The 13,112-nt window shown below is 37.5% G+C and overlaps 1 protein-coding gene across 1 annotated transcript in view; it reads right to left on the bottom strand.

The window, feature by feature from the left end:
- LOC115921161 (cytochrome P450 2U1-like) overlaps window positions 1-9,486 on the bottom strand; it is a 37,612-nt gene extending 28,126 nt beyond the window's left edge. Inside the window, exon 1 of the mRNA XM_030978337.1 lies at window positions 8,396-9,486. Within this exon, the coding sequence (XP_030834197.1) occupies window positions 8,396-8,867 (472 nt within the window). The 5' untranslated portion in view covers window positions 8,868-9,486. The remainder of the gene's footprint in view (window positions 1-8,395) is intronic.
- Between the last annotated feature and the right edge of the window lie 3,626 nt (window positions 9,487-13,112).

Raw genomic sequence — 13,112 nt, 5'->3', positions numbered from 1 at the left:
TTTTTAAAATGCACAGCATCAATACAATATGATCATGCAACAAAAACCGAGTCAGTGTACGCAGAAATGTTTGCACTCTCTACTCGTGCACCTGGTTTATTTTTAGGACTCAGAATAAATTTAATAAAAAGGTATCAAGCCAAAGAAAGAGATACTCAGATAAGTGACAAAGAAAGAGAATAAAAAGGGAACCAACCTTCCTCTGACTTAAATACAATTCCCTCGAAACGGAGAAGGAATGTGGAGTATAATGGTTTTTGTCTGCGATTTGAAAAGAAGATAAAATGGCCATCCATTCAAAAGGAAGATGAAATACCCATCCTTAGAAAGCGATAAGTGCTAGAAAGAAGCGTCAATACATCTTTTAGTCGAATATAAAATAATTCACAGAGTCGCTTATCGTATTAAGACCAAAAGAAAACCAAATTATCTTCAGGACATAAAGAGAATAAAACATCTATTCTGTGTCTGTAGCGAAGGTTATTTCAGTTCATATAAACTTATATGTTGTTGTTGTTGTTGGCAATAGTTTAATGGCGTTCATTCAGTAATGAATATATTCGCCATATTCAGTTTTAACTTATATGATTATGATAATATAATATGGCTAAAGTAGACAATGCAGTTCGAGGTATATATCTACCACATGCCTGCACTCATTTTTTTTTATGTACGTGACATAATTTCGATTTGATACGATACAATTGCAACTAACATAATTGTGTGCACTTCATAGAAAAAAGTAAATCTTCGTCATCTTGGAATAGACAGATTATATATGAAGATTTTTTATTTAGATTCTCAAAAATATGAATTCAAAAATTAAAACTGTGCTGTAAGAACTGAAAAAAGGGAATAGAGAAAACAATAAATAGCATAGAAAGGGAGATGACTGTGATGTGCGTGCGATAGATAAATATATTTTGATATATATATATATATATATATATATATATATACTATAATAATGATTAATTTGTACGTTTGTTATACCATTTATCGTTTGGTTTGGTTTGGTGTGATTTATGGTTTATGGTGGTGGTTATTTTACCTGACTGCTAAGAATGCATAAATGCTTGTAAATAATTTGTAAAGGATGAGCATTTTATCTTCTTTTCAAAGCGCATATACAAACATCTATATAGCTACCCCACGCTCATCCCTTCTCTCTTTCTATATGTGACATTATTATTTTCTCTATTTAAGTTCTTATATAATTATATATGTACATACATATATTTGGTATATATATTTGCATTCAATCATACAGGGAGGGAGATATGGAGATAAAAGCATGTCATGATGCATACTAAAACAGGGAGACGGGAAGGCAGAGATAGGGAGAGAGAGAGAGAGAGAGAGAGAGAGAGAGAGAGAGAGAGGTGGGAGGGAAAGTGTGTGTATGTGTACTGAGCGTGCATGTGTAAGAAAGAGATAGAGAGAGAGAGAGAGAGAGAGAGAGAGAGAGAGAGAGAGAGAGGTGGGAGGGAAAGTGTGTGTATGTGTACTGAGCGTGCATGTGTAAGAAAGAGATAGAGATACAGAGAGGAAAGGAGGGAGGGGGAGAAAGAGAGAGGGAGATATACAGAGAGAGGAGAGAGAGAGTAGAGAGGAGAGAGAGTGTGGGTGAGAGAGAGAGAGAACTAGAGAGAGAGAGAGAGAGAGAGAGAGGGAGAGAGAGAAGAGAGATGGATCAAGGCTTTATTGGGTCTACTCAAAATGAATGGGAGGTCCCGTGAACAGACGATACGCTATATCACATGACTCCGAAAATATTGTCCTCCAGTTGATCTTCGCGACGCCACCAAAATGGATCCCTGTATAACAATCGCCTGAACATACGCGCCAACTGCATTTCTATACACTAAGCAAATATGTGGATAAATTGAACTTGAACTTAATATAGACCTTCGGGGGCCAGAAGGGCGTAACTCCATGTAATATGTAAGTAACGTAATGCCCTTCTAGCCCATAGCCGACGAGATATTTCATTATTTATCCATATCAGTATATTCTTTATCAATGAAATAACACTATATAATATGAAACAGAATGTAAACGACTTTTTAGCTTGTATGAACCGAAAATTCTTAATCATCTTTGAAGTAAATGTGTTAACAAACAAACTTTCAATTCAAAATTTCAACTTCAAACAAGAATTTGACATACTCTGGTCAGATACCTAATCATATACGAAAGTTTATTTTTGAAATAACAAATTAAACAGATAGATATTGTAGTGGTAAGTATGCAACAAGAAATAAATGGTGGTGGACTGGTGGTTATTTAACCTGACTGCTATGAAAAAGCATAAATGCTTGTTAGTAAGCAACCAGACGGTTGACGGCTTTAGGTCCTCTCCGAGGGACCTGGTAATGAGGATTAATGCCTTACCAAAGGGCACTAGTGCATCGACTTGGTTTTGAACCCGGGTCATCACCGGATAATGAGACCACTGCTCTACCAACTGAGCTATCGCGCCTCCTCTTTATTCTTAACTTGTTAATTCTAGTCTAGTTGAACTTCAACTGAAAGGCACAAAATAATGCGACAAATGGCAAGTTTCGGGCTACTTCACCTTTTTCTTTAATCTTTATCTTTAATCTTTATCAAACATTTTAATATAATTAAATATAAATGTGTATACTATACAGTGTTAATCACGATGCTATACTTTATTATAATTATTCAGACATGAAAGTAACGAAGAAGAGACGACCTTGATGGTCACAACTAAATCACCGCTCCGGGATCTATCAAGTGTATTATAGATATAGAATAGAGCAATTGACCTTCAAAATATTATCGTTAACAAGGCAGTCTGCCAGACATAGACAATACATTGGGTAGACCTCGACCCAACGAAAGTACGATACAGGCACTCATAAACAACGTCAAACTATTTCGTTAATTATCCTTCAATAATAATGCTGCGATGTATAGTATACACATTTATCAATTATATTAAAATGTTTGATCAAGATTAAAGAAAAGGGCGAAGTATCCCGAAACCTGCCATTATTTTGTCGCATTATTTTGTGCCTTTAATACATAATTTTATTTTCCTTTTGAGAAGATTACGAATTCATGAAAAAGGGAGTTTTGTTTAATACAACCAGTATCATAATATAAACGTTTATTCATGATTATTTCTATAATTATCATCATCATAATTCTACTAACACAACCTCTACAACTACTAGTGTTCCTGTTATTATTCATTCATTCATTATCATTATCATTATTATCAATTAATCTTTAAAAAAAACGGGCTCATAATTATGATACATAAAATTTGCCTTTTGGATGTACCAGCAATTCACTAGAATGACTAGTCTGTTTCGCTCTCTAATATCCCTGGTTATTCCTATATTCATCGTCTGGCGGGGGAGGGGGTTGGGACTGTCTCCGTTAGGGGGACGATTTTCCCTCGCGGGGGACTGCTTTCGGCGGGACAAGCCGGTTACCCCCGTAATGAAAATCCTTTCGATATCATAAAAACAAGATTTGCCTTGGAATCCCCAAGTCCACGATGCTCCCCACATTATAGAGAGATGACATTCTCCTTCAGAGCACTCCCACCGAGTCATATAGCCTTGATATTGAGGCTTGATATTGGGGGTTGATCATGCAATATGACTGCGTGTGTCATGGGCTAAAGCGTTACGTCAATCATGTATTTCAATGTCATATAATGTTCCATGCTTTACATACAATGTACATACGGGTCTGTGGTATAAGTAGTTTCTATTTCCACGAGTTGAAATGGTATATTTTAGTTATAGAGATATAGTGTGTATTGTGTAAGATGATGTAAATGTTTTATCATTATCTTTAATCGAGAAGAAAAGTGGCTGCGTGTGTCATGGGCTAAAGCGTAACGTCAATCATGTATTTTAATGTCATATAATGTTCCATGACCTGGTTCCATGCTTTACATACATACGGGTATGTGGTATTAGTAGTTTCTATTCCCACGAGTTGAAATGGTAACATGATAACTATCGAGTTGTGGTGTGTATTGAATAAGATGTTATCATTATCTTTAATCGAGAAGAAAAATGGCTGCGTGGGTCATGGGCTAGGACGATACGCCAATCATCTATTTAAATGTCATATGTTCCATGCTTTACATACATACGGGTACGTGGTATTAGTAGTTTCTATTCCCACGAGTTGGATTGGTAATATGATATAGTGTGTAAGATGTCGTTAATGTTTTATCGATAATAATCGAGAAGAAAAGTGGAAAGGAAATTAGAAATTAGAAAATGGGCGAATGTTTCAAAGCGTCATACCTCATGTCAATCACGTAATTATCATAGTAACTATGTTAATCACATAATTATCATAGTAACTATGTTGTCTTTACTTTGTATGCTATGCAGTATGCATTCATGTGGGTCTCAGGTATTACTGGTTTCTATAAATAAATATTTGGATTGTAAAGTATGGTCAAATGTGATCTCAACTATAACTGATAAGAAAAGAGGAAAGGAAGATGTCTTTCTTATGAGTTGCAGACTTTATATTCTTTATTTATATACGGGAAAGGGGAGGGGTTGGGTCATTGTGCACGTGTATCATAAAGTAGTCGTTATTCACCATATTATGCATACATACGGGTGTCAGGTATTAGTGATTCTATTACATGCGAGTTGGAATGGCATGATATGGTATACAATTATTATTATAATAACTGAGAAGAAAAGTGATCAAAGAAATATGATCGCATATATTGTGTCTGAAACCAAAACGTCAATTATTAGTATTCTACTTTGCATACATGCTGGTCGGTGACTCGGTGGTATTAAGCACATTACTGGTTCGGGAATGCATTATATTACGTAGATTTTTGTCTGGTGAAATATTATCTTCACACGATCTAAAACTAAAAGAGAAATTCTGTCTTTTATTGATGTCTAGCTAACTGATTTTTATGTTGTTCATATATGGAGAGCTCCTGATATGCTTAGATTTACAGTTAATTGAAAAGATGTGTTTTCAGTTTTGATTTAGAGATAATCACAGATGGTGATTTCCTGATTTCAAATGGCAAGTTATTCCGGAGTTTTGGGGCTGCACAAGCAAAATAATGCTCGATCACCTAACATTATTTGTTATACACACATGTCACAACATGTTAATGCAATAATTACATGTATAATACATGTACTAACCAATTAACCATCAAGGCGTCAAAATAATGCTCTCTCTTTCGTCACGTTTCTGCCCCTATTATTACATTACACCAATGTTCATTGGAGTAGGAAGTCAAGGCTAGACATAAAAAGAAACAGTGAAGTGGGATGAAAGCCAAAATAAATCATTGATTGTCTCTGAACAATACTAGCTATTGACCAAGAATATTGACAAAGAAACCATGAAAGAGAGCGAGGGAGAAAGGGAGAGATGTGAGTGTATAGAGCGGGAAGAAATGTATGAATATATATAGAGAGAGAGGGAGAGAGGGAGAGAGAGAGAGAGAGAGGGGGAGGATATTAAGAGAAGTGAAGGAAGAGAAAAGGAAAGAAAGAAAATAATAATGAGAGGGGGTAAATGAGAGAGAGAGAGAAAGATGGAGAGAGAAAAATAGAAAGAGAGATAGATAGAAAGATAGAAAGAGAGATGAAGATAGGAAGAGAGAGAGGGAGAGAGAGAGCAATGAAAGAGAACAAGATTAGTGCACGAGATAACCAATATTTACTCTTCATTTTTTTGTTTTAGTCGACTAAACTTATTCTTCTGCATTAATTTTGTAAATTATTATTTTGCGGAAATACACCTTCACGGTATGTTCTTTTCGAAGCAACCTTGCGTGCGAGGAGCATGTACAATGTAAATACACATGACCTTGACGGGAAGGAGATCTATTGTATCGTATTTTATAGGTCGAACATGCACAGGTAGTATTATGATAGCTGAATCATTTTGAACCTTATACATGTATTATGGGAACCATATTCGGCACGGGTATACTCCTATTTATTCAATTTATTCAACCACAATTTGTATTGGGAATTATGCATGTACATGAACTTCAACTTCATGAAGTCAATTGCTAACGTATAAAGCTACAGATTAAGAGAATGGTATAACATTATCAATTTATCATGTTCCCATATTATAATTTAGAGGAGATTAAAGCTACAGCAGACGGTAAATAAAATGTCCAAAATAGAAATTCAATTCAAATCAACTTTACTTCTGACTTCTGTTTCCGAGAAAATATTACTAATCAATTATAATCATTTACAACAATTAAGGAATACAATACTGGAGAAACTTTTCGTTTCTTTTTCTTGATATTAATATGTGCCTTGGCTTGTGGGAACGTGGTGGACGAAATTGTAGCCAGTAACGCCTTAGCCCGTATTCATGTCATGACGGCATGATGAAGAAGACGAGATGATTTGGGCTGACATTAATACTTCAACATACTGTAATGAATCGTTAATAATCAATGTTTATACCTCGAGTTGAAACAACAACAACACGCGTGTTTAGTAGCTCCAAAATATCTTGTAATTATTTTAAGCCAAGTAATTATGTCATTGCCATTAATCATACTTCCACCAATGGGGGGGGGGGGGGTATTTACCCCTTGCTTTACGCTCCTATGTTTTGAATCAGTTTATTACGTAACTGCAATTAATTGGCCATTTAAAGCAAGGGGCACGGATGGCAATTATCCAGCTGTCGGCATCAATACACCTGTATATCGTAGCCAATTTAAGGGTTTTGTTCATGTTGACAGTGCCCATATTAATATCAATAAATAAATATATTAGCCATGGTATAGCTTTATAGGCGTGTATGAGGCAGGGAGGGGCTTGGGGTTTCTCCCATTCAAATGATCCTGAAAGTACGAGGATTCGGACAACTGTCGTCTCAGGCTGCAAGGACGTCTACGTGCAAATACTACAATGTTGATATCTTACGTAATACACTTTAATTACTAATTTCCATCAAAAGGCTATAAATTAATACCAATTTGGAAACTATATACAGTGACATACACGGTTGCCCTTGGTACATGTAGGCTCCCAACCGTGTATGTCACTACAATAGTTTCAAAATTGGAGAACTTTACAAGTTGATATTTAGGCAAGAGTCGTTGGGCAGCCACCCCCCCCCCCCAGAAAATCGTGTCCTTTCCTTAATTTCATTTGAAAAACTAATGTAATTCAACTAAAATTAGTGAAAGTTTTAAATAACAAAGTGTCTGCGCTTTTGAATAAAGATCTATAATAATATCAAGACTTTGATAGTCTATCTTCCAGACAGAGTATTTAATATTTCTGCTCCAAATGGGGCTGCGTTTATTCGCTGCATGGACGCCAGGCTCACATGCAGGGGCGTATCCAACTTGGGATAGAGTCGGTGTACGCCCCTCCCTTTTACAGGCCAAATAAGAAAAAAATCCCCCAAAATTGTTTAACATAACTATAATAAGGTTGCCTGGCATTGCAGGAGAAATATGCGAAAGTTATTTCAAAATGGATTTGCCCAGCATGATTACTGCAGGGTTATTTCATATTTCGTTTTTATGTTCATAAACATAACACTTGATAGACTACTCGTCAATATCCCAGCATGCTGTATACGTGGGGGAGTTTGGTGAAAACATCATCCCAACACGGGGCCATCGCTATTATATCAACATTTCAAGTATAATGTACTTCAGTCAAACAGCTGACTTGTATAGGCCTACATGGTGATAATTTCTGGCAAGTTTTCAAAAAAAGATAGTAATTCCATATTTCAATTAGGCCTTACTCTTCTCCTCATAATATATAGAAACATCTCGCGAATCCATTTATTGAAAATCGTCGTATTTGTGAATCAAGTAAACAATATCAATTTCCTTTCTTTTTACATAATTACGATTCATACATCGGATGATAATAATGTTTCTGTTTGTTTTGCTTTTAAAATGGGTAAATATTCCTATGGTATAATTATTACGCCCTGATATTCTAACTTTGACGTTGCTTCTTCTTCTTCTTCAGTAGCAGTACAGGCCACCGTCAGGTGTATTGTCGTATTGTTGAGGTGCAGTTTCTTTAACAGTAATACACACATGTCCCTGTATACAAAAATATACCTTCTTTGTAACTGGCATTTCACTTTGTATATAGACGTTCCTTATTTTAGGGTAAATAATGATTTATTCTGTCATAGGGTCATTATTATACGAATCTGTTAGTGAAGATTTCATCTTCTGCATGTGCAGATTAGGTACAGCCGTTTTCTTTTTAAAAGTATTTGAATGTAGCTTTGCATGGAAGTACATGTAAGTGACAGGATGCGCAATATTGCAAAAACACAAAACAGAGTATACTTCACAAAATAAATGGATGATAATGTCAGAGATTGTTTACTTTTCACTTACCTTCAACGGGGAACGAGACTGATATTAATCCATTGACTTTCCTATCGGAGAAGATATTAGCTTGTTTAATCAATGCTTCCCGGAGTAAATCTCCATCACTTATCACAATCATCCTGGGGCCTGGCCAACCCAATCTAATCATATAAATGCCCCCGTAAGTCCGGGCTAGTTCTGTCAGCGCCCCTGCCCCATGTTCCTTCCCCATTTTCACTAATGTTGGTAAATCGCCCAAAAGCGGCCATGCCTGAGGACCAGGCGGCAGCCGCTCCCTCCACCGGGCAAGCCCCCGGGTTAACAGCGACCATTTCCCGATATCCCCCGCGGATTTACCCTCGCTCTCTTTCACCGTGGGTCTCTGGTTTCGGAGCATATAGGCGGCGAAAAGCATGAAAGTTGAGGAGAGGAGGACCGCTGAGGTGATAGAAGAAGAAAGCAGTGCCAAAGCGCTGCTACTCACAAGTTTTTCCAGCATATTCAAAGGTGTTGATTAACCGTTCTTGCTTTCCCGGTCCGTCCGAAACTATCTACCAATCGCAATACACGCTGGGTGTAATTTGATACGGAGTCATGTAAGAAAGAAGGGCCGTACAGAGAGCGGGCGAACCGTACGGGAGATAGCGAACGCAGTCAAATCAACGGGCGGTTGATGTTCCGTGTTATTCAAACGAATTAAAGAAGATAACTGATGGTGAGGCATCAAGCCGGTTATGAATATAGAAACATATTTCTCCCAGTTTCTCTACGAGGGTATGGCTTGCATGAAAACTGTTCTCGCCTTTAGTCCTGTGTCTCTCAAGGCTTTTGGAGAATATCAGAAAAACACGAACGGTGCGTTTCCGCGCTAATTCATTTCAATAGTATTAGCGAAGCTCGGTGTGTATATACGGGGAGGTGCTGGCAAGCTTTCCCGCACCCACTCGCCTCTATCCCTTTCAGAATCACGCCTGGATGAGCCTCTACCCTTATGCTTCAATGAACATGTAAAGCGCTCCCCTCTCTTCAAAAACCCAGCTCACCCTTTCAATTTGCCTGTCATCATTTTTTTTCTTCCCCGAGATGAAAATAGAAAAAGAGCCGCGTTGAACACCAGCGAGAAGAGGGAATATAGTTAGTGAGGCCGCTTAGTACAGCTTCAAGCCTTCATAATATAAGTCTTCAGGTCATAACTACATATTTTACCACCATACCCCCACCATAACAAACACAGGGATCTGGATTTAGCAAACATTTACAACAATACCATGTTTTTCTACAACAGCGGATAAATATATATTGGACCCAGCCCCCACCATTCAAACTCGTCCATTCAACAACCCACGAAGCAATTGAAAAGAGCGAATTGTCCTTGTATAGGGGTCGCTAAGAGCAAACATGTATTTTATTTGTACACGTTCATGAACCCATGTTATCTGTGACTGCGGAGCGCCGTTGGCAAAGCCATCCATTTGCCTGTCGAGTAATGCCATATTGTATGTTATGACACTATCTCAAGATGGTTTATCTTTGAGTGCTTTGTGACCTTGAAGCAAAGTTGCTCTAAATCATTACGTAATAAAAGTGAGGGGCACCCAAAGCCTGTTGACATGAGTCAATCACAATTAGTAGGTCCGTGATCAAATTAACGAAAAGTCAGTCGCACTGTAGTCAATAATAATTATAAGTGTTTAATGATTAGTGCGTAAGAGTCATGTCATTTTTAACTTAATTTCAATTTCAATTCTGTAATTCTTTTACTTTGTGTACCTATTTGCTTTGATTATTGTTTAATGGGATAACCTAGATTATACTTTTGTTATCCCTACACTTCATCTGATTGTACATGACCTTTTTGTATAATCTTGTACACTTTTATGTTTTGTGGAAATAAATTCAATTAAAAAATCAAGTATAGGGATTGGTACATTGTGATTAAACGTTATGCCTTGCTTTCAGAAAAGAACACTTTATATACAAGTACCCGATTTCTTTCATGTATTGTTTTTTACACATTTTAATCCGCCTTCTTTATAGACGAATGTTTTCAAAGACAAATACCAAAATGAGCAAAAATATCGAGTCAGGATAGCGGTTTTGATAGCGGTTGATAAGGCTTACAATATTATAAAGCCAATTTCAAATTACATTTAATTGATCACGTGTTTACAATGATTTTATGTGAGTTCCATTAAAAAATGAATAACATATCAGCATTGTTTGACCAAGGAGTAATTATACTCTAATACAATATGTAAGTATGGCGAATTTTACCTAACAAATCTATCTATGATGTAACTGTTAGCCGTGTTGACCTGCATAATTTGCATCGAGAGATAAATCAGAAGAAATGAATTTATTTAATTGTCAATAGCAGCTAATCATTGGGAATTAATATGGCTTCTATACTATGTCTTCTTCTTCTGTCTGTTTTGATCGGCATGCTATTTGGTGACGTTTCCTTTCCCATAAGTCCATTCATTATATTACTGTGTATAACGTTTCATTACGTAATAACAAAATACCGCCTTTTTTTTACCACGGACAGTTATAAGGATTTACGGGTTGTAAATCCAAGAATAAAAAACGCAGTGGTTTGATGTGGTTTGCTTCTGTTTTTTATCTAGTTTGTTTGTCTGTTCGTTTGTCTTTTTTGCTTATTAATTTTGTTTTATTTCGTTGTCTGTTTGTTTGTTTGTTTTGGAGAGTCAGATGAGTATTGCGTGAGAATGAGGGAAAGAGAAAAAGAGATAATATTATCTATGTTATTTAGAGAGAGAGAGAGAGAGAGAGAGAGAGCAGAGAGAGCAGAGAGAGAAAGGGGGTACAGTCTACAATACTGCATGAGAGAGAGAGAGAGAGAGAGAAAGATATAAATATAATTATGTACATATTTATTATAAATAGAGAGACAGAGACAGAGAGAGACACAAGAAGAAGAAGAAGAAAGAGAGAGAGAGAGAGAGAGAGAGAGAGAGAGGGAGAGGCAGATGGGGTACAGAGGAAGAGCGACTATTCATCGGATATGGGTCACAACATAAAATTAAGAGAGAATTAAATGAGAGTATAAGGGAGATTCAAAATAAAATATTGAATACGCATACAAAAACAGACCAGAAAATAATTATGTGGGCATTCAAATAACACACTTGAGGAGCCTATAGTCCTGGTTGGATATAATATATAAGATGATAATAATTAGTGTCAAAAAGTTCAGCTGACCTCTTCTGGAAGTTTCAATTCCGTCTAAACCGGGAAATCAACATAAGGATGGAATTAATGCTGATGTGGCTATAATCAATGTTTGAATGACAAACATTGAATGAATTGGAACAACCATCGTACCACCTGTGATCACCTGACATTTTCTCCAGTTTAATACTCGCAAATGGCCCTCTCTTAAAGGCACACTGTCCTACTTGTAGCTACTTGCTCCCTCTATATAGAAAACTTCCCCAATCGGTGCCTGTTGGTCCCCATGATCCTCTTTTTCTTATGTTAAATGAGAGCTGAGTTAATGAGATAGCCACCTGTCACAGTGACCTCGCTGGCTCGCTGGGTGGTCTAATATCTTCTAGCTGAAGTAGTAAAGCCTGCCTTTAAATTCGCCAAAGGTTATGGTAAGGGTTGCGAGTGGGTTTTATGTTATAGGGTTAGGGTTAGAGTTAGGTATAGTGTAAGCTCCAGGATTGAAGTTTGTAATCATGTTATTTGCAAGGAGCAATTGTCGCAGGAGCATGTGTCGTATAACCAAGGAGATTTTCCATTCATGTTTTTGTTGTTGACCAAAGTCAGGTTAACTTTAAAAAAATGGTCTCACGACTCCCCTCACCCCCCCCCCCCCCCCCCTCGATAAATTGAACAAATTCGACAACAATCGCTCCGCAATCGTTTCCCTCTCATAACCGGATTCCAAATTTTGACCCTGGCGATAAAACTAGAGCGAGCCCTAAACTCTCAACCCCCCCCCCCCCTCCAAAAAAAGGAGAAAAATCATGTTTGAAAAATGTTGACCTATAGAACACACTGCCCAGGTACCTTGGACTCTCGCGGTTTTCAAAACATCCCCCCCCCCCCACCCCCTTTTCATCTCATACAAGCCTTGATCCGCCTTCGCTTTAATACACTCACTATCAATGACAACATTTAACGAGATTATGAAAATGTTTAACATAAGTCTCTGTCACACGCTATGTGGTATAATGAATAATAATTGGCATGAACGGGGGAAGGAAGAGAAAGCAAAACTGATTACATCCGTTTCAAAATGGGTCGAAAGCTTGTGCCAAGGATTTGAATCAAATAGGCCTAGTGTATGAACGGATATTTCCTATACCGTTTGAATATAGATTTGTGTAAAATACTGAAAGAGAGTTCATCTATGGGGGAAGGGAGTGGTAGTATTAGTGTAGCCAGCTTTGTCATTATATGTGTGTGTGGGGCGGGGGGGGGGGCGATCAAATTGTAGACATAATGCAAAATGTTAATGTGTGCAAAGTGAAGTTGCCCTTCTTCTACTCCAAAAGTGAATCCATTTTGGGTCCTTTTGAGACGAGGGGGGGGGGGGGCGGTGTAGAATGAGGAAAATGGGGATGGGAAGGAGGCCTGTTGTTTCAACTATCATAATGGCTAATTATTTTCCGGGGGCGGCTGGGGGCTGCATCCGAATAGCCCCTGTCGGAAACGCCAACCACATGAACATGGACACGACTTCAAACGTTTATATCACATGCAACACATCCTT

Source organism: Strongylocentrotus purpuratus, unplaced genomic scaffold (assembly GCF_000002235.5).
Source record: "Strongylocentrotus purpuratus isolate Spur 01 unplaced genomic scaffold, Spur_5.0 spur5_scaffold_1, whole genome shotgun sequence".
In the NCBI taxonomy this organism is placed as follows: Eukaryota; Metazoa; Echinodermata; class Echinoidea; order Camarodonta; family Strongylocentrotidae; genus Strongylocentrotus; species Strongylocentrotus purpuratus.
Note: the sequence above shows the minus strand (reverse complement) of the source record. Positions and strands in the feature narration are given on the sequence as shown.